The sequence below is a fragment of the Ovis aries genome, chromosome 2 (assembly GCF_016772045.2).
Source record: "Ovis aries strain OAR_USU_Benz2616 breed Rambouillet chromosome 2, ARS-UI_Ramb_v3.0, whole genome shotgun sequence".
NCBI classification, from domain to species: Eukaryota; Metazoa; Chordata; class Mammalia; order Artiodactyla; family Bovidae; genus Ovis; species Ovis aries.
The window spans coordinates 83,921,037-83,943,094 of record NC_056055.1 but is presented as its reverse complement, the minus strand read 5'-3'; the positions used below and the strand labels follow the sequence as shown (position 1 = coordinate 83,943,094).

Sequence of the window (22,058 nt, the reverse complement as noted above, 5' to 3'; positions counted from 1 at the left end):
TAAAACCAGCTTGAACATCTGGAAGTTCACGGTTCACCTACTGCTGAAGCCTGGCTTGGAGAATTTTGAGCATTACTTTGCTAGCATGTGAGATGAGTGCCACTGTGCAGTAGTTTGAACATTCTTTGGCACTGGAATGAAAACTGACCTTTTCCAGTCCCGCGGGCACTGCTGAGTTTTCCAAATTTGCTATCACATTTAATCCATTATAACATCACACTTTCCTTTATATGTGCTTGACCCACCAGGCTCCCCTGTCCATGGAGTTCTCAAGGCAAGCCTACTGCAGTGGGTGGCCCATTCCCTTCTCCAGGGGATCTCTCCAACCCGGGGATCAAATCCCAGTCTACTGCATTGTAGGAAAATTCTTTACCGTTTGAGCCACCAGGAAAGCCCCAATAACTATAAAATAGAGGCCACCAGAGTGCACTGGTTAAGAAGGTGCAAAAGGTATTTTAAAAATAGGTGGGAGTGACATCATGCAAAATGGCACAGTAGGAAACAGAGGCACAGTAGGGTAAGTCCCTCCAGCAAAGCAACCATGAAGACAGAAGAGATCGGAATTAACTATTTTTGCACGTGGACTCTGATCAGACTCTTGTATCAACCAGGTGAGTGCCCCAATGAAGAAGCTGCTGTGTTTCCTAGGTAAGCAGAGGGTATAAACCAACTACCATGCCCCACTCTTAGCCCCATTGCAGATGTAGAGATAGCAGGCTGTGGTCCTGGAAAAGGTAGCTGATGCCAAGATGAGCAACGTGGGATCATGTTCTCCAAAAAATAGGGGTAAGCATACTGTGGTTGGTCTGGCAATGCTCTGAGGCCCTGGTGCAGAAGCTTGCCTTGGTTCTGGTCCTCTTGTTATAGAGTCCAAGCTTGCTCTGCTCACCCCATGACAAGCCAATGAATCTGAGAGATGAGGTGTTGAGGCAAGGAAAATGACTTTATTCAGAAAGCTAGCAGAGTGAGAAGATGGCAGGCTAGTGCCTCAAAATAACCATCTTATTGGGGTCTGAATGCTAGGTTCTTTCATACATCAGAGATGGGGTGAGGTGAGGAAGCAAAGAAAAGGGCCATTAATCTCGCAAACATCTCCTAAAATGGCAAGCCTCAGGCGGGGGATGTATTCATTTCTTCCTTCCTGCCATCTAGAGGACAGGGTTCTGAAAAAAGGCACTTATGTCAGGCTGAGGGGCAGGGTCCTTTTAAACATCCATTACATATGATTATAATAACAAAAGCAAAGAAAAGCAAGTCAAAGAAACAGGTTCAACATGGAGTCAGAATTGGCTGCTTCTCTGCAATGCTCTTACCACCAAGTGGCTTTCCCCAGCAGCATCAACTGGAAAATTTAAAGACACAGGACCCTTTGTGGAGTCACACATTTAAGGAAATCTTGATCAGGTCACTGGTTGACTAGAGATAATGAATCAGAAACATCAGCGACCATATGGGTAGACCTTGAACTACTGTGGGTTCAGCTCCAGACAGCCACAAAAACAACTATCTCAATAAAGTGAGTCATATGAATTTTTTGGTTTCCCAATGCACATAAGTTATATTTACACTATGCTATAGTCTATTTGGTGTGTAATAATAGCATCATGTCCCAAAAAACAATGTACAGACTGGAACTCTAATTAACAACACTTTATTGATAAAAAACGCTATCTTCTTGGCCTTCAATGAGCTGTAGTAGTAATGTTGATGATCAGAGATCACCATAGTAAGTATGATAATAATGAAGTAGTTTGAAATATTGTGGGAATAATCCAACTGTGACAGAGACATCAAGGGAGCAAATGCTGTTGGAAAGATGGTGCCAAATAGACTTACTCAATGCAGGGTTGCCACAAACCTTCATAATTTAAAAAAAAAAACACCACCACCACACTACCTGTGAAGCATAATATTGTGCAGTAAAATGAGATATGCTTGTACACAACAAGGACTACACACTAGAAGAATAGTTTGGAAAATTCAAAACAGCTCTAGGCCTCAACAAGGAAAAAAACACACTCGGAATGTCCAGTTCTCAACAAAAACTTATAAAACACACAAAGAAACAGGAAAATATGCCCCATTCACAAGAAAAAAAGAATTTGACAGAAACTACCACTGAGGAACCCCAAACACTGAGACAGAACACTGAACATTTCCATGTGGAAATTGAACAATACACCCTTAAACAATCAATAGGTCAAAGAAGAAACCACAGGGAAATAACAAAATACTCTGAGACATATGGAAACAAAAACACAACATTAGAAACCTAACAAGATGCAGCAAAAGCCATAGAAAGAGGAAAACTTTTAGCTCTAAACATGTACACTGGAAAAGAACAATCTCAAACCAATAACCCAAGTGCATACCCTAAGGAACCAGAAAAAGAAAACTTAACCCAACGCTAGCTGCTGCTGCTGCTGTGAGGCTTTAGTCGTGTCCAACTCTGTGCGACCCCAGGGACTGCAGCCCACCAGGCTCCCCCGTCACTGGGATTCCCCAGGCAAGAGTACCGGAGTGGGTTGCCATTGCCTTCTCCACCCAACACTAGCAGAAGGAAGGAAATAATCAAAACCGACTCTAGAAAAAATATAAAGTATGAATAGAACTGTAACAAGTAAGAAAACTGAATCAAAACTTAAAAACCTCCAAAATCACTGCAGATGGTGACTGAAGCCATGAAATTAAAAGACACTTACTCCTTGAAAGGAAAGTTATGACCAACCTAGATAGCATGTTGAAAAGCAGAGACATTACTCTGCCAACAAAGGTCCGTCTAGTCAAGGCTATGGTGCTTCCTGTGGTCATGTATGGATGTGAGAGTTGGACTGTGAAGAAGGCTAAGCACCGAAGAATTGATGTTTTTGAACTGTGGTGTTGGAGAAGACTCTTGAGAGTCCCTTCGACTGCAAGGACATCCAACCAGTCCACTCTGAAGGAGATCAGCCCTGGGATTTCTTTGGAAGGAATGATGCTAAAGCTGAAACTCCAGTACTTTGGCCACCTCATGTGAAGAGTTGACTCATTGGAAAAGACTCTGATGCTGGGAGGGATTGGGGGCAGGAGGAGAAGGGGACGACAGAGGATGAGATGGCTGGATGGCATCATTGACTCGATGGACGTGAGTCTGAGTGAACTCTGGGAGTTGGTGATGGACAGGGAGCCCTGGCATGCTGCAATTCATGGGGTCGCAGAGTCAGACACGACTGAGTGACTGAACTGAACTGAACTGAACAAGGAAAAGCCCAGGACTAGATGGCTTCACGTGAATTTATCACTCCTTCCTAAAGTCCTCCAAAAAATCTGAAAAGGAGAAAATACTTTCTAACTTATTCTATGAGATCAGCACACTCTGATACCCAAGTCAGACAAAGACATTGTGAGAAAACTACAGGTCAATATCCTTCATGAATATAAAGATAAAACTTTAACAAAATACTAGCAAATCAAGGTCAGCACCATATAAAAGGGACTGCATGTCACAAAGCCAAGGGGGACTCATTCTGAGGATGCAAGGGTATTTCAACATAACAAATCACCATACTAACAGAATGATGGAAAAAACATCATCCCAACTGATGCCAAAAAAAAAAATTTTTCTACAAAAGTCAATACCCTTTCTTGATTAAAACATTAAATAAAATAGGAACTGAAGGGAATTTACTCAACATGATAAAGGCCATATATGAAAAACCCACAGCTAAGCTAATAAAATGGTTAAAATGTTAAATTTCATGTTATATAGATTCCTCGGTATTCATCATCTGAAGTCATTCTGAGAGTTTTACCTAAGAAACAATGGATTAGAAAAGAATGGGTGGCGCAGTGGTAAAGAACCCGCCTGCCAGTGCAGGACATTTAAGAGACATGGGTTCAGTCCCTGGGTTGGGAAGATCCCCTGGAAGAGGAAATGGCAACCCACTCCAGTATTCTTGCCTGGAAAATTCAAAGGGCAGAGGAGTCTGGTGGACCACAGTCCATGGGCTTGCAAAGAGTTGGACACCTCTGAGCACGCACTACAGACCAAAACCAGGAGCAGAAGAAAAACGTCAGAAATAGGGTGGTGAGAGGCATGAAATTAGCCTAAGAGAGAGCAAGACCAAAGCAAAAACAAAAATAAAGGCCAAGCATTGAGAGGAAAATGTGCCATCACGAACTTTCTTTTGTTTTTGCCTGTGCTGCACGACTTGCAGGACCTCAGTTTACCAACAGGGAAGCAAACGCACACCCCAGGTAGTGAATGCGTGGAGTCCTAACTACTGGACTATCAGGGAATTCCCCATCACCTGAATTTCATGCGTTTTTTTCTCCTACTGGCTCCCAGTCCCAGTGAAGGTTCTCTCATTTGTTTCCAGTTAAGCATATCCAATATGAACTACCATATAGTCATGGGTAACAGCCAATGAAGAGATTTTGTTTCATGGGAAAAGGTGGAAAAGAGAGGACATTTACCATCTCGTAAGCAAATGTTTCTTGTCTGCAGGCTCGATCTATCCTTAAGGTTTCTTCCCGGTGCTTCAGAAGCCTCTTTCTAATCCTGTTACAAGAAAAATCAGACTTCAATATTTTGGTGGGCTTCAAAAATATCTTTACTATTTAGCTTTTTATTATGAACTAATTTTAGACTTAAAGAAAGGCTGCAAAAATATTACAGAGTTCCCTTTTATCTCTTAGCCAGTTTTCCCTGTTAACATCTTAACTGTTCAGAGATTATCAAGACCAGGAAATTAACATTAATACAGTATTATTAACTATAAAACTTTTTCAAATTTCACCAAGTATTAAGTTTAGTGCTTCTTTTAACTGTCTCAGGCTCCTATGCAAACACTTTTTTATTTCTCCTTTCCCTTCCAGTCTTTTAAAGTTCCTCAGTCTGTCTTTCATCATCTTGACACTTTGAAAAAACCCTGATCAGTGATTTTGTAGAATGTCCTTAATTGCTGTTTCCTCGTAATTGGAGTAAGCTTATATTCTTTGGGCAAGAATACCATAAGATCATGTCCTCACTGTATCATCATGAGGTTAACAATGTTATTCATAAAATTAATATCTTATTCCTGGAGATACTTACCTTGTTTAAGTTCCTATCTGCTAGGTTCCCACACTAGAAAGATATTTTCTTTTCCTTTGTACCTGGTAAGTGTTTGGGGTTGGGGGGGAGATACTTTCAGACTATGCAAATCTTGTTTCCCTTGAAACTTACATCCAGTAATTTATCATTCACTAGTAGACTTCATCTGTAACATGTATTACTGTGGTTTATGCCTAACACTGATCCTCTATTTTTCTCCTTTAACATTCATTCATTGGTATTATGAATATTACCTCTTTCTTCCCATTTATTTATTTGGTTACTTGTATTAGTACAAATTCATAAATATTTACCTTATTCTACAGGTTAAAATCTGTATTGTTATTAGTATTAGTATTGTTATTCGGTTGTTCAAATTATTCTAGCTTTGGCCATTAGGAGCTCCTGTTCTATCAACAAGTTCTCAACATTTTTGTTTTTCCTAGTTAACCATTTCCTTACTTTATGGAACCATAAAATTCTCAAGACTCACCCTTGAGCATTTTCATGTCTCAGCCCTAAATCAGCCACTCTTCCGAGGAGACCTAGTTTCTTCACTGGAAAGAGGTTTAGAGACCTGTATCTGAGCATGAGGCATTCTCACTGTTCCTGCAGTCTCTGCTTCCAGGACTCTCAGCAGAGGCAGGAAACATACTGTGTGTGTGTTCAGTCGAGTTTGACTCTTTGTGACCCTGTGGACTGCAGTCTGCCAGGCTCTTCTGTCCAAGAGATTTTTCAAGCAAGAATACTGGAGTGGGTTGCCATTTCCTCCTCCACAGAATCTTCCTGACCCAGGGATCAAACTCACGTCTCCTGCACTGGCAGGTGGATTCTTCATGACTGACCCACCAGGGAAGCCTCAAAGAAAAAATACACCAAACCACACATGTACACACATCTGTGTTTTGGTATTTTTCTGTTATGTACTTTTAAATCCATGGTTTAAACTAATACTTCTAATCCCAAGAATCACAGGATTCATTGTAGCCTTCAACCTTTCCTTGTTTACAACTTTTCTCCACAAGTGAGAAACTCAGCTCCCTGTATCTAAATCTATTCGCTTAAGTGTTTGCTTCTTTAAAATACATGGCTTCAGAACTGCTAACCTGCTAACACCCCTGTGAAAACCACTAATGAACAGTTCTTCTTGTCTTCAGCCTTACAACACTGAATCAAAGTATGCTTCTGTACGGAATCAGATTAGACCTTTCTTCCTAATTCTCTTCAGTGTTGCTACGCTATTTACTTGTAACACAATTAGACTAACTACTTCAGTCTCCCCCAACATCCTGGCTGGTTTTAATTGTCTGATTACTTTTGAGGTGTGTAAAAGATATGTGAACCACTACTATGGTTCTAAGAGAGTTATAAAAGAATTATAAAAAGTATATCTATTTAGAGAAGCATCATTCCTTCTTTGTCTGGACCACTAACCTGTACCTGATCCCTCCTTTCTTTCCAACCCTCTCCTGTCTACCCACTGTGGGCCACAAAGCGCTGTAGTTCTGATTTATCCTCTACATTGTTTTTGTTCAAATACATAGATACCTACAAATTTTCTTAAGATTACTTTTTCTATCAGTCTGAGTTCAATTAGGAGAAAAAAATTAAACAGTAACTAAATGAAAGTTAAAGTCTCTCAGTTGTGTCCAACTCTTTTCGATCCCATGGACTAAAAAGTCCATGGAATTCTCCAGGTCAGAATACTAGAGTGGGTAGCCGTTCCCTTCTCCAGGGGATCTTCCCAACCCAGGGATCAAACCCAGGTCTCCAGCACTGTGGGCGGATTCTTTGCCATCTGAACCACCAGGGAGGCCCAAACAGTAACCAGACAAAGCTTAATCTAATGAATTATTAACTCAGGACTGGAAGGATGAGGGAATGCCAAGTAAGAAGTAGGGAAATCTCGAGAATACAGGAATAGCAGACGCATAGGACTCAGATCCAGACCTTGTGGGAGAGAGAACAGCTGTGACTTGCTGAATATCAGAGAAGTTGCTAGGGTACATCAGTGAAAACTGCTGGAAATCTGCCCACAAGGGTACTAGGAAAAGCTTTTATAGGGAGGTTTCAAGCGGAGTGGAGTGGTGGAGAAAGCGGCTGTGTTAATGACTGCCTGGTAATGCAGGAGCTGGGTGCTTGGGAAGCACAGCAGGTCCCTGCTAAACATTGGACCAAGAAGCAAAACTCTGTCCTCACGAAAGTCTCACCTGTGCCCTTTACTGACACAGCTTATTTAATACTGTGCCAGCTGGGAAAGGAAAAATATTTAAAGAGCTGAGACTCATTTTTACAGAGCAGGCAAAAAGGGTACATTTTAAAATGAGAGCCAATAAATTGATACCCAGTAATATTTCTTACATAAAGGGGAGCATATGCTTTGGGGCTTTGCTTTTTTTTTTTACAAATCAGTATTGCCTAGAAATCTATTGGTTCATCCTTCCTCGTCTTTTAGCACAGCTGTACCATACTCCACTTGTGGATGTCCAATATAATTCCTTTGACATTCTCCTACATATGTGTATTTAGGATATTTCAAATATTTGCAGTTATAAACAATGCTGTAATGAATAACCTTGTGCATAATATATTTTCATATTGTTGGAGGTGTATCTTCAGCAGAGAATGCTAGAAGTTGGACTGCAGAGTCAAAAGTTAAGTGCCTGGGTAATTTTGTGTTGGGCATTACCAGATTTCCCTAGAGGAGCGTTGTTGTTTCCATCAGGAATGTATAAAAATGCCTGCTTCCCCTCACCTCCTCAAAAGAATGTATATTTTAAAATTTGTGCTAGTCTAATAGGAGAAAGGGCTTCCTTCGTGGCTCTTTAGTAATAAAGAACGCACCTGCCAATGCAGACCTGGGTTGGGATGATCCCCTGGAATAGGAAATGGCAACCCACTTCAGTATTCTTACCTGGAGAAATCTCATGGACAGAGGAGTCTGGTGGGCTGTAGTCCGTGGGGTCACAAAGAGTCAGACACAACTTAACAACAACAGTAAGAGAAAAAAGTTCATTTTAACTTTCATTTCTCTAATAATGAATATGCACGAACATTTTTTCATGTTTGTGAATCATTTTGATCCTTTCGTATGTGTGAATTATTGGTTCGTATCTTTTTCCCATTTTCCCTTTGCGCTTTTGGTATTTGTCCCTTAACTTTTAAGGGCTTATATATTAGGGTTATTTTCTCCAAGTCTGGCAGCGCTTGACTTTATGGTGCTTTTTTTGTCATGCAAAACTTTACATGTTTACGTAGTCAATTTTATCAATCTTTACCTTTTATTATTTCTGGGTTTAAATCACAGTTAGAAAGCCTTTCACTATACCAAGGTAGGTATGTTTCATTCTCTACATTTTGATCCCAATCCCTTTGGAATTTATTCTTGTGTATCAGTTCAGTTCAGTTGCTCAGTCGTGTCCAACTCTTTGCAACCCCATGAATCGCAGCACGTCAGGCCTCCCTGTCCATCACCAACTCCCGGAGTTCACTCACATTCACGTCCATCGAGTCAGTGATGCCATCCAGCCATCTCATCCTCTGTCTTGTGTATAGTGTCATACTAAACTTCCATATGCATTTGAATCTAACTGGACTTTCTCTTTTATTTTAAACGTCTATTTGTCTACTCAGGAGCTAGTAACTATTTTAATTATAAAGACTTTGTAGTATATTTTAATATATAGCAAAATTACTAGGAAGTCACAATTTTCTTCCCCCCACCCAATTTTTCCTAGTTATTCTTGCAAATATCCCATATGAAGTTTATCATCAACTAACTCCATGAATGAACCAATACTTTCGGTATTTTTATTGGGATTGTACTTAATCTGTAAATTAACTTAGAAAGAACTGACAACATCATAAAGCAAAGTATTTCTATCAAAGAACAGAGGATATCTTTCAATTTTTTTCAAGATTTCTTCTGAGTCTTTCAGGAAGGTTTATAATTTTTGTTTACCTCAGCTTTACACATTTCTTGTTAAATTTATTCTTAAATGTTTAATCTTTCTGACTATTGTAAATAGGAATTTTCTCCACCATTATGTCCTCTAGTTGTTTATTGTTTATATGAAGGATATTATTTTTTATATATCAATTTTGTATCCTGTTCTAACACTAAATTCTTTTGTTTTTGGTCTGTTTTAGCACTTATTTCTTTTCCAGGTAACACCATTTTATCACTCACAAATAGAGCTAATTTTTCTTCTGCATCTACTCTTATGCTTCTAATTGATTTCTTTTGTCAACTGCATGGCTAATCCAATAGTACAATGCTGGAAAGTAAGTGGAGATACTAGGCATGCTTGCCTTACTCCAGATCTTAGTAAAAATACCTGTACTGCTTTAATGCCTCTCTATTAAATAAGATACTAGCTTTACAACCAAGGCATACATACTTTACCATGTTGGAACAGTAGCCGTGTTAGAACAGTTCCATGTTGGAATGGCCCGTTTTTTTTGAGTAAATTTTAGCTTTATTTTGTTGTAATCAGAGTGTTGTTTATATTATTTCTACTCTATGAATGATACTGATGTTTCCTTTGTGACCTAATATAGAGCTAATTTTTCTGAATGTGCCAGGTAGTCTCTAATACAGGTTATAAATTTTATGTATATATTATACATATACATATATATATGCATATCCTTAAGACATATCCTACTGATTAGAGCTCTCCATTGATCTGTCTTGTGTTGAGATTAGTATATTAAGGTGCCCTATTGTTAATGCATTTCTAGCTAATTTCTTATATCCCCTATAGTTTGTTTTATAAAGCTTATATCCCTTATGGTTGTTTTATATTATTTGGTGTATATGTAAGTATTTTCTCTTAACTGTGGTTTGTGGTTTTTAGCAATAAAATGTGTCCTTTGTCAGATGTAATGTTTTGAGGGTTGAACTTTATTATTCTGATATCAAGACTATTGTGTGCATGTGCTAAGTTGCTTTAGTCATGTCTGACTCTGTGTGACCCTATGGACTGCAGCCTGCCAGGCTCCTCTGTCCATGGGATTCTCCAGGCAAGAATACTGGAGTGGGTTGCCATGCCCTTCTCCAGGGGATCTTCCCGACCCAGGAATTGAACCCACATGCCTACGTCTCCTGTTGGCAGGCAGTTTCTTTACCGCTGGCGCCACCTCGGAAGTCCATCAAGACCATTAATTCAGCTCAGTTCAGTCGCTCAGTCGTGTCCAACTCTTTGCAACTCCATGAATTGCAGCACGCCAGGCCTCCCTGTCCACCACCAACTCCCGGAGCTCACTCAAACTCTCGTCCATCAAGTCAGTGATGCCATCCAGCCATCTCATCCTGTCGTCCCCTTTCTCCTCCTGCCCCCAATCCCTCCCAGCATCAGAGTCTTTTCCAATGAGTCAGTTCTTCACATCAGGTGGCCAAAGTACTGGAGTTTCAGCTTTAGCATCATTCCTTCCAAAGAAATCCCAGGGCTGGTCTCCTTTAGAACGGACTGGTTGGATCTCCTTGCAGACCAAGGGACTCTCAAGAGTCTTCTCCAACACCACAATTCAAAAGCATCAATTCTTCGGTTCTCAGCTTTCTTCACAGTCCAACTCTCACATCCATACATGACCACTGGAAAACCATAGCCTTGACTAGACGGACCTTTGTTGGCAAAGTAATGTCTCTGCTTTCAATATGTTATCTAGTTTGGTCATAACTTTTCTTGCAAGGAGTAAGCGTCTTTTAATTTCATGGCTGCAGTCACCACCTGCAGTGATTTTGGAGTCCCCCCAAAATAAAGTCTGACATTGTTTCTACTCTTTCCCTATCTATTTCCCATGAAGTGATGGGACCGGATGCCATGATGTTCATTTTCTGAATGTTGAGCTTTAAGCCAACTTTTTCAACTCTCCTCTTTCACTTTCATCAAGAGGCTTTTTAGTTCCTCTTCACTTTCTGCCGTAAGAGTGGTGTCATCGGCATATCTGAGGTGATTGATATTTCTCCCAGCAATCTTGATTCCAGCTTGTGCTTCATCCAGCCCAGTTTCTCATGATGTACTCTGCATGTAAGTTCAATAAGCAGGGTGACAACTTACAGCCTTGACGTACTCCTTTTCCTATTTGGAACCAGTCTGTTGTTCCATGTCCAGTTCTAACTGTTGCTTTCTGACCTGCATATAGGTTTCTCAAGAGGCAGGTCAGGTGGACCATTAATTACATCTGCTCAATTTCTTTCCATTTATCTGATATACATTTGTCCCACTATTTATTTTTAGCCTCTCTGGATTACTTTATTGTAGATGTGTTTATTGTCTCTTCAAGGTTTTTGTTTTGTAAGCCTAAACTACTTTCATAAGGCTGTAGAAAAACTGATGCCTATGGCCTCAATTCTATTACATTTCCTAATTATACATATTTTGTTATATTAGCTGTTTTTTTCATCATGAGATGTGTCTTTTTGCTTGTCTGATTTTTAGAAATTGGGAAGAAAGGCCTGGTATTTGCATTTTTGTTACAGAGTTGATAATTCTGGGTTAATTTTCCTAGGTAACCAGTGAGAACTTTTAATTTGTAGATTTGAGTTTTCTTCCCAATTCTGGAAATTTTTCTTAGATAATATTTTTAAATATTCTATTTACAAGCTATTGAATTAAAAACAATGTTGCTTAACCTTCTGGGGTGACAAGTCTCAGTAGCACCTGTGTAGTAACAACTCTCTTATTCCTAAGAATTAAAATCTCTTTAAGTAGAAATAAAAATTTCAAAAATGCTGAAGATAAGTTATTCAGCTTGCTATGGATCAGGGAGAGCAGCAGTCTATCAACTGCCTTTTTCCTCTTAACATACATAAAAAGGAGTCCAGTAGCTCCTTCAGGGAAAAGAAGTGCTAGAAATGTATTTTATGCCATAATCAAGGGGTGATGTACTTAGGTGCTGTTTTTCCTTTTATGTATTTAAGTTATTGGCAGGGAGAAGAAAGGAAGGTTTAGGAGGGGAAGAGAAAGCACAGATACAGATTTTTGGCTTTTCAAGTAAGTCTAATTTACTTGTGGTACTGTTTAAATTAATATTAGTCCTATTTTAAATGTTTTAAAGTACATCAAAATAATCCCAACTAAGAAATGCTGCACTAACTCCTTTTGCATTAGATTATACATATGCTGCTGCTAAGTCGCTTCAGTCGTGTCCGACTCTGTGCGACCCCATAGACGGCAGCCCACCAGGCTCCCCCGTCCCTGGGATTCTCCAGGCAAGAACACTGGAGTGGGTTGCCATTTTCTTCTCCAATGCATGAAAGTGAAAAGTGAAAGTGAAGTCGCTCAGTCGTGTCTGACTCTTCGAAACCCCATGGAATGCAGCCTACCAGGCTCCTCCATCCACGGGATTTTCCAGGCAAGAGTACTGGAGTGGGGTGCCATTGCCTTCTCTGAGATTATACATATAATTCTACTCAAATTTCCCATGGAAGGGACCAGAAGACAACCAAGGAGATTCAATTGACTCTAGTAACAGAAAATAGCCAGGGGAAGCACTGTGTGAAGTAGTCTAAAAATTACCATTTCACATAGCTTAATAAAGTCATTATAAGCCAATGAGCATGTCATTATAGCAAAAAAAAAAAGCCTGCTTTATAATTACCATCAACTTTCTTTTAGTCAGTCTTGGAAAAAAATCACTTCCTTAGGTTTATGCAAGTTTCATTTATCCCACTCATTCTACAAATATCTACCGACTCCCTATTATACGCCAAAATTCTAGGTATGGGGGACATGGCAGTGCATGTGACAAACACTATTTATGGACCTTTTAAGTCTAGCTGGAAGACAGAAAATTAAATAAGTGTGATGACTATTTCAATAGAGAAGAATTGGGAACCACATGAACATAACAGGGAAGCTAGATAGAGTCCACAGTCCTTCAGCTAACAGTTGAAAAATGAGCAGAAGTCAGCAAGACCAGGCGATAAGGAATCGTGAGTGTTCTGGGCAAAGATCTAGGATGAGAGAGCACATTCTAGGAACAGAAAAGGTGTAATGTAGCTGGAGCGCATAGGGCTGAAAAGGCAGCAAGAGCCATTCTATAGAGGCCTCTGTGATCCATTTAAGAACAAAGGTTTTCGGACTTCCCTGGTGGTCCAGAGGCTAAGACTCTGAGCTCCTAATGTAGGGGGTCTGGGTTCGATTCCTGGTCAGGGAACCAGATCCCACATGCCACAACTAAGACCCCATGTAGCCAAATAAATAAATATATATTAAAAAAAAATACAACTACTTAAAAAAAAAAGAACAAAGGTTTTTAAAAAGAGAGTGACACAATCAGATATGCATTATACAAAAAAAAGAAAAAAATTAAACTAATCAATCAACAACAGTTCAAGGGCACCAAATGGAGCAAAGCAGTACAATAGGCTTAAGGGCAATTCAAAGATGAAGGAGCTGGACTCTGAATGAGTCTTCAAATACTTTAGGAATATTAGAAGTACTCTAGACATTACAAGAGCATCTACTCCCTAAGGGAGACAGACGGGTTGCAGAGATGTGGAAAGGAATCTTAGGGACTCAGAGAAAGAGTAGGGTTCCGCTGGGAGAGGGGCCATGTGCATCCTGAGCCACTGAAAGAGAAAACAGTTGAAAATGTATCAAGAAAGGCAGATTTGGGCTATGCGGAAGGTTTCAAATGAGGAATCTGAGTGAGGAATCTGAAATTTGTCCATAGAGGGGAGGCTGAGCCATTGACAATTTTTCAGCAAATGAGCACACTTAGGTGATAACAAGATGGGTAAGTCGGAAGAAAAGACAGGACCCAGGAAAGATAGGAACCTTTTACAATGCTCCAAGTGTTGCTAATGTAAATATCAGCAACAGGCATAAAAGAAACTGATTTGGCAATTACAAAAAAAAAAAAAACAAGATAGAGTCAAATCACCTGCGTAAATTTTTGAGGGTGACAACAGAAAGGATAGGATAAAGGATGACAACATAGCTGAGATGGTATGAAGTAAGCAGGTTACAAACTGGAAATTACAAGTTTCACTATTACATGCGGCTTCTCTATAACAGTATCATCACAGAGCAGCGTTTCTCAAGATACGGCTGGCAGACCAGAACTGATCTCTGAGCCATCTGTTATCCAATTAGTACAATGAGAGGAAGCATTTAGAAATGATCACACATATGACAGTAATCTTACTGTTGAATTTAGTAATAAAAATTTTGGAGTTCTACTGTGCTCTTTTAACTTCATTTTTCTAGTAATTCATTTTTATCCTATTTTACAAAAGTATAGATCTGACAGAAAATTTTTAAAAAACTTAATCCTTTTACCACACTATCAGAGTATTTAGCTTGCACCCCAAAATCTAAGTGGATTAACTGTACTTTTGTAAACATTTAAAAATAAACACAAATTTGAATACGGAGTAGATATTAGAGGGAATGCATTAACTGTTAATTTTCTTAAGTATAATAATACTTCTCTGATTTAGTAGGAGAATGATACTTTTAGGAGTTAACACTGTTGTATTTAGCCATGAATTAGATCTGCAACTTACTGTAACAGTTAAGCAATAGAAAAAGATACACAGCAGCTACCTCAAACACATACAGCTAAATCAAATAGGGCCGAATGTCAACAGTGGTTGAACTTGGGGGTAGGGAAGAGGGTTGCAAAGAGTAAGCCACGACTGAGCAACTAAGCACACCTATGATAACAATACCATACTGTAAACTTCTGAATAATATAATGTTGAAAAAAATATTTAAATAAGTGGCTTGTAATAAAAGCTAAGTCCTCCATACCCCAAAGTCACCAGGTCAGTATTTTCTGGGATGACTTCTGGATCCTCCCCTTCTTCAAGGCACCTCAGTTTATCAAGGCTAAAACAAAAACAAAGAAAAAAAGCAATCACGCAACCATTTGGGTTGTGTCCCAAATACATCACTGAATAATCACTGAATAATCAGAGAGAGAATTAAAAGCGAATTCTGCGCCGATACTCTATTAATGAAAAGGATACATGGCTGACTGAAATCGGCCAATATTGTTAAATGGAGAAAGAAATCGTTACTGATTTTTATATTTTCATCCAAAATAAGACACTTTGAAGAAAATCTTACTAATGGCATACTCAAAAGATCCCCCAAAGAGACCACAGGCAATCAAGGTTTTAACACTGTTCTGGTGAAATCTCCTTCCAGTCTCATCATTACTAAGGTTCCTCCGTCGTCAAAATGTTTGTCAATGACAGATACACGTCGCTGCTACTCTGACTACTTTCCTATATTAATAAGCACTTTAAAATCTGGTGAAGAGAAAAATTAATCTTTGATGCAGCTGCCTCGTCCCTTCCCTCCAACTAGAAGAAATCTTGCATTCCCCTCGCGGGACTTCTCCCGTTGTTCCGGGAAAGCTTTGATAGGGCGGCCCTTCTACTCCCGGGAGTAAATCACAGGCCCGCCCAAGGATGAGTCCTGGGGGAGCCCAGGAGCAAGGCTGCACCCCGGATGACTCCAAGCAGCAACAGTCTCCTCGGCCCCGCACTCACCCGCACACCGCCCTCAGCTCGGCTGCCGTTTCCAGACTGCAGCCCAGATCGCGGGCCACGGCGGCATCCTCGCAGCCGGAGTCGGTGACTTCTCGGTCCCCCGGCGGCTCCTTCAGCGACAGGTCCCCTTCCCCGCGCAGCCGGCCACGCCACAGCTCCCCGAAGGCGGCCACATGGAAAGCGTGCGTGTTTAGCTCAGGAAGCTCGTACTCTGGAAAGTTGAGGCCACCACTGCTGGGGACCGGGTCCTGCCGGCCATCCATTCCACCGCACGCTGGGTCGCCTCGGCTGTCTTCAGCCATGTTCGCCCCACTCCCTTCCCTGCGAACAGCGGCTGATCAAGGCCTCGCGGGGCGTCTGGGACCTGTAGTTGCGCGTGACTCGGACTGGCGGGGAGCCGCGCTGCACTGGCGCAGCTTTAGACACTACATTTCCCGGCAGGCTCCGAGTCGGACCCGCCCTGGGCCGGGGCACCACAAGTCTCCGCGTGCAGGGTTTGAGCGCATTGTTCTCCGCTTCATTCGCACAGCTGAGCGGTTGCGTCTGTTTGCTGCGGCCAGATTGGCTGGGTTCTCATCCCACACCGTTATGCAGCATCGCTCTCCTACGGAGCAGGGCGGCCCTGACATGCCCTTTGGTCTCGCTGTTGGCTTTTTTCTCGGCCCCAGGGCTCAGGACTTTTCCTTGACTCCTGGGTTCATGAATTGCGCTGGTGCCTCAGTGCCCGAGTCTGAGAGACTTGGGGGTCGAGGGCTGAGGCCCGGGACACAACCAGCTCTCCAGATCCAGTTCCTTTAGAACCTCACCAACGGCCCCATGAGTTTCCCAGGTGGCTCAGTGGTAAAGAATCCGACTGCCTGACAAAGAGAACAGACTTGTGGAGGGGGTGGAGGGAGGAGAGGGAGGACAAATTGGGAGAGTACCATTGAAACATATGTTACCATATGCAAAATAGATAGATAGCCAGTGGGAATTTGCTATATGACACAGGGAGCTCAAACCCCCTGTTCTGTGACAGCCTGGAGCAGTGGGATGAAGTGGAAAGTGGGAGGGAGGTTCAAGTCAGGGGACAGCTGTATACCTGTGACTGAGTCATGTCGATGTATGGTAGAAATCAACACGACATTGTAAAGCAATTATCCTCCAATTAAAAAGAATACAGATGGCTGTTGAAAAACAAAAATCCACTTGCCAGTGTAGGGGAGAACTCCAACAACACCCTTTCCAGGCAGGTATTTATCAGCCCCATTGTGCTATTTGAGGAAGGAGTTAGCTACTAGTTAACAGAAGCAAGGTCAGAATCGTTGGCCTTTTATCTATAAATTAAAAAAACCTCTCCCTCCATATTTAGGACTTAAGGAGGTAGCCAGTACCCTAGACAAAGCTTGTGACAACCACTGAAATAGTTAGGTGGGGCGGGCGGGGCTGGCCGAGGCAGGGGTTGGGGGTGGGGGTGGGGACCAAGGGTTTAAGTAAACAAAAACAGAAAACAGACAGAAACTGGATGACTTGGAATAAACTTGCCATGATGTAAGCCCGTGATTTCTTTAATTTTTAGCTAGTTTGAGTTGAATTCTTGCAATCTGAGTACAGTTAGTCTTTTCAGGGCCTGTAAACCTTGATCCAAATCCCTTTATTCCAGAGAATGAGGTTACAGTTTCAGGTAGAAGAACTCTAACATATATTCGGGAATTCAGTAACATTTTCTCTGAAGTGGTGGAGCCTTCCCAAAGGACTCGATTTTCATAAACCCCCTCCCACAACTAGAGATCCCTGGTTTGGGAAGATGCCCTGGAGAAGGTAAAGGCTACCCACTCCAGCATTCTGGCCTGGAGAATTCCATAGACTGTATAGTCCATGAGGTCTCAAAGCGTCGGACACGACTGAGCAACTTTCACAACTCAAGAAGATGGGCTAGAGGAGGGCGGCACAGGCATATGTGGTCATAAAGCTGTACCTTCCTGCAGTTCTCCTAAGGAAAACTTGAAAGTCATTTGCTTTCCTAAAACTGCCTGCTCCCCTTTCCCTTATCGTGTTAAGATAGTACAAAAGTCCAAGTTCTAACTGCCTCCTAGAGTCACATTTTTCTGTGAACTCTTGTTAATTGTAATTCACAGGCCCCAAATGACAATATAAGAGTTTAGAAAAAGTTTTTTTCTCTGATAACACAGCTGGGACAAAGGCAGCTTCTGGCCCTGTAGCAAATTTGGCAGAAAATGGGACTATTGTTAGACCTAACACTGCTACTGCTAAGTCACTTAAGTCGTGTCCGACTCTGTGCGACCCCACAGACGGCAGCCCACCAGGCTCCCCCATCCCTGGGATTCTCCAGGCAAGAACAGTGGAGTGGGCTGCCATTGCCTTCTCCAATGCATGAAAATGAAAAGTGAAAGTGAGGTCGCTCAGTCGTGTCCGACCCTCAGCGACCCCATGGATTGCAGCCTTCCAGGCTCCTCCGTCCATGGGATTTTCCAGGCAAGAGTACTGGAGTAGGGTGCCACTGCCTTCTCCAGACGTAACACTAGGACCAGACAAAAGCAGAAAGGAAGTATAAAGATTCTACCATGGCAGGAAAGAGTTCTTATAAATCTGGGTGAGCTTTGTATGATTTCTGATAGAGAAAAACAGAAACAAAAAAAACTAAGGTTTCCCAATTGTGGATATTGAAACCAACAACTGAGTTGCGATGGTGGCATTAGATGAGAAGGAAAATGGCGATCCACTCCAGTATTCTTGTCTGGGAAATCCTACAGACAGAGGAGCCTGGTGGGCTACAAGTTCATGGGGTCATAAAAAAGTTGAGAGATGGGATAGTGGTAGCATAAACCAAAATCATGGCTCTTGGTTGAAACGTAGGAATAGGGAGACATGAGCTCTCAAAGTTTGAGCATCAGTTTCCTCACTTGAATGGTGTCACCGCTGATTTTTGAAATAGAAGTTTTATTGGAACACAGTCATGTTTATTTGATTTCATATAGTTTATGACTGTTTTTGCATTACGACAGCAGAATTTAGTAGTTTCAGGAGACTGGTCTGAAAAGCCTGAAATATTTACTATCTGGCCCTTTATAGGTGTTAACTAGACTTACTGTGTGATCATTTCACAATATATACAAATACTGATTCATTATGTTGTACATCTGAAACTAGTGCATTATATCTCAATAAAAATAAAAAATATGTAATTATAATAAAAATGTTTGCTGACTCCTTTTTTAGATGGTGATGTGCTTCTTTTCTGGAGAAGGCAATGGCACCCCACTCCACTACTTTTGCCTGGAAAATCCCATGGACAGGGGAGCCTGGTAGGCTGCAGTCCATGGGGTCGCTAGGAGTTGGACACGACTGAGCGACTTCACTTTCACTTTTCACTTTCATGCATTGGAGAAGGAAATGGCAACCCACTCCAGTGTTTTGCCTGGAGAATCCCAGGGACGGGGGAGCTTGGTGGGCTGCCATCTATGGGGTCGCACAGAGTTGGACACGACTGAAGCGACTTAGCAGCAGCAGTGCTTCTTTTCAAAATTTATTTTATTGAAGTATAGTTGTTTTGCAAGATTGCATTTATTTCTGTTGTACAGCAAAGTGATTCAGTTATACATATATATATTCTTTTTCATATTCTTTTCTGTTATGGCTTAGTACAGGATATTGAATATAGTTCCCTTGTTTATCCAGTCTACATATACATGTACTAATCCCAAACTCCCAATCCATTCCTCCCCCAACTTCTTGGCAACCACACGTCTGTTCTCCATGTTGCTTATTTCTCTAAGAATAGAGGTCTTATGGAAATCCAAAACATGAACTCAAGTGTTGATGGCGTCTGACACCAGGAATCCACACTACGTTTTCTTCCAAGGCTTCTTGGCTTTCATTGTGCACATCCACTCCGCTCCTTTCCCCTCTATCAGGTAGTTATCACTGGCTCCTTACGTACATTGCTAAATGGTGGGGGGAATCTCCCCTTCTAGCTAGGTTAGAAAGGAGGAGATAGTAAAGAAGATTTAATTAAAGTTGGCACCACCCTCCATCCCCCCAGGATGGTAAGGAAAGCCACTGTACACCTCTGGTCATGAAAGCTAGTCCCAGGGAGACAAAGAAAACAATTCCTTCTCAACACAATTCCTCTTTTGCAACTTGTCAAATTAATGCCATTTTCACATGTGTTTTCTTTGTATGTAACTGGTCATAGAAGCTGAGAAGAAACCACTCACCTTGGAGAGTGTGCCCTGCTTTTTAGGGACGTTTCTGAAGATGTTAAGCATATCAAACACCACAGATTGCCCTCACCCTCCCAGAGTCAGCAGTGACAAAGCAAAGCCTCTCAAGGGCTCAAGTTTGCAAGTCCCAGCCAAAGATAGAGAGGAAGACTGTCCTCTTCCTACAAAGAGGGCAAGGGCTTACTGAGGGAGTGGGCGGGTGTGGGGGCACTTCACTGAGGGCTTCAAAGAGAGGCTATATAGATGGAGAAGAGTTGACAAAGGAGGGAGAGAGGGAGAATTTATATGAGATTCCCTGTTTCTGAAGATCTAGTCTGGAAGGCATTTGCTGGTGTGTAGCAGTACTCTTGCCTGGAGAATCCCAGGGATGGAGGAGCCTGGTGGGCTGCCGTCTATGGAGTCGCACAGAGTCGGACACGACTGAAGCGACTTAGCAGCAGCAGCAGCAGCAGAATAAAGTCCGACACTGTTACAGCCTGCTCCTGGCTGATGAACTTCAGTACGTTGCTCATAATACTGTGTGGTCTGGTCAGGGGAAACTGAGCAGTGAAGACTGTCATGAAGGAATATTTAGTACCCTCTGATGGCTTTAGGGGAGCTCCAGCAAAGAGAAGGCGGAGACACGCCTGCAGCATTGGGACGGTGCCTCCCAGCACAGAGACAGTTGGACTGCATTTTCCCTAAAGGCAGATAAGAGGAGCTGTGTACTGCTTTGCCCCACATGCTTCATATTCACATGATGCATAAGGACACGTGATAAGGTTGCCAGACTTAGCAGGTGAAAAGTGCAGGACGGTCACTTACATTTGAATTTCAGAGATAAATAATGAGCAAATAGCTTTTTAATGTAAGTATATCCCATGTACTATCTGGGATATACTAAAAATTTTCTTGTTGTTTTTGTGGATCTGATATTTAAGTTTAACTATTTATTTTATCTGGGAACACTGTGCCTGATGTATAGCCTGCTTCATAACCTTTCAGATCAGCTCATGGAGCTACAAGAAAACTTCCCTCTGGATCTTTTGAGAAAGAGACCAAAAGCCAGAGGCAGAAAGAGAATAGGAGTGGCCTAGTTTTCCCTGTTTGGCAAAGCCCTGTGTAGCAGGCCACACCAGACCACTGGTCAGCACTCAGATGGCCAATGTCGTGTCTCTGCCCAGTCTAACCAACTGTGGCCATGCCAGGGGCTACTGGGGTGGAGGCTGGAGGCACATGCAGAGTGGTTTGCATAGATGGAAGGCAGCTAGGCCTGTCATTATATCCAGGGCACCTCTGTCTGCCAGCAGGCTCCCTCACTCCAGCCCGTCTCCTCCCCCACTTCTCTACCTCCGGCAACAAGAGATTCCTTTTCTAGTGCCCCTTACCTCGGCTCACTGCTGACCCCTCTCTTCCCTTCCTCTGAAGACTCTCAAATGTGACTGATGTTTCGGGCCTGCTCATCTGCCTACTGACACTCATTCTTGCTCCTGTCATGGTAACCTTCTAGCCTGCTTCTTTTTCTGCACTATTTTTGAAACTCTGTTCAGCTAAATCATTGAAGGCTCAACAAAAATCACTCCACTCCCTCAAGTCTTTTCCACTCCAATCTGTACTGTTCTGTCCAAACTTTGTGCATTTTCTTTATTACCTGAAAAGCTTAATTGGCCTAAGTCTGCTTTGTTTTTTAAAAATTGATTATTGAACTCATAGGCTAAAACTTTTAAAATCACTCATAATGTCAGCAATGGAGAAGGCAATGGCAACCCACTCCAGTTTTCTTGCCTGGAGAATCCCAGGGATGCGGGAGCCTGGTGGGCTGCTGTCTATGGGGTCACACAGAGTCGGACACGACTGAAGTGACTTAGCAGCAGCAGCAGCAAAGTCAGCAATGTTTTCCAGGTCAGGTCAGTTCAGTTGCTTAGTTGTGTCCGACTCTTTGCAACCCCATGAATCGCAGCACGCCAGGCCTCCCTGTCCATCACCAACTCCTGGAGTTCACTCAGACTCACATCCATCGAGTCCGTGATGCCATCCAGCCATCCCATCATTGGTCGTCCCCTTCTCCTCCTGCCCCCAATCCCTCCCAGCATCAGAGTCTTTTCCAATGAGTCAACTCTTCGCATGAGGTGGCCAAAGTACTGGAGTTTCAGCTGTAGCATCATTCCTTCCAAAGAAATCCCAGGGCTGATCTCCTTTAGAATGGACTGGTTGGATGTCCTTGCAGTCCAAGGGACTCTCAAGAGTCTTCTCCAACACCACAGTTCAAAAG

General features: G+C 42.1%; 1 protein-coding gene across 6 annotated transcripts in view; it reads right to left on the bottom strand.

The window, feature by feature from the left end:
- Positions 1–15,902, bottom strand: part of SNAPC3 (small nuclear RNA activating complex polypeptide 3) — a 42,269-nt gene extending 26,367 nt beyond the window's left edge. For all 6 annotated transcript variants that reach the window (XR_009599249.1, XR_009599246.1, XR_009599247.1 and 3 more), the window contains exons 1-3: positions 15,585–15,902; positions 14,839–14,916; positions 4,456–4,540 (exon numbers count right to left, since the gene is read on the bottom strand). Coding sequence is in view for 2 of the 6 variants with exons in the window: in XM_004004386.6 (XP_004004435.2) it covers positions 4,456–4,540; positions 14,839–14,916; positions 15,585–15,886 (465 nt within the window). In the remaining 4 variants the exon portion in view is untranslated. The remainder of the gene's footprint in view (positions 1–4,455; positions 4,541–14,838; positions 14,917–15,584) is intronic.
- Between the last annotated feature and the right edge of the window lie 6,156 nt (positions 15,903–22,058).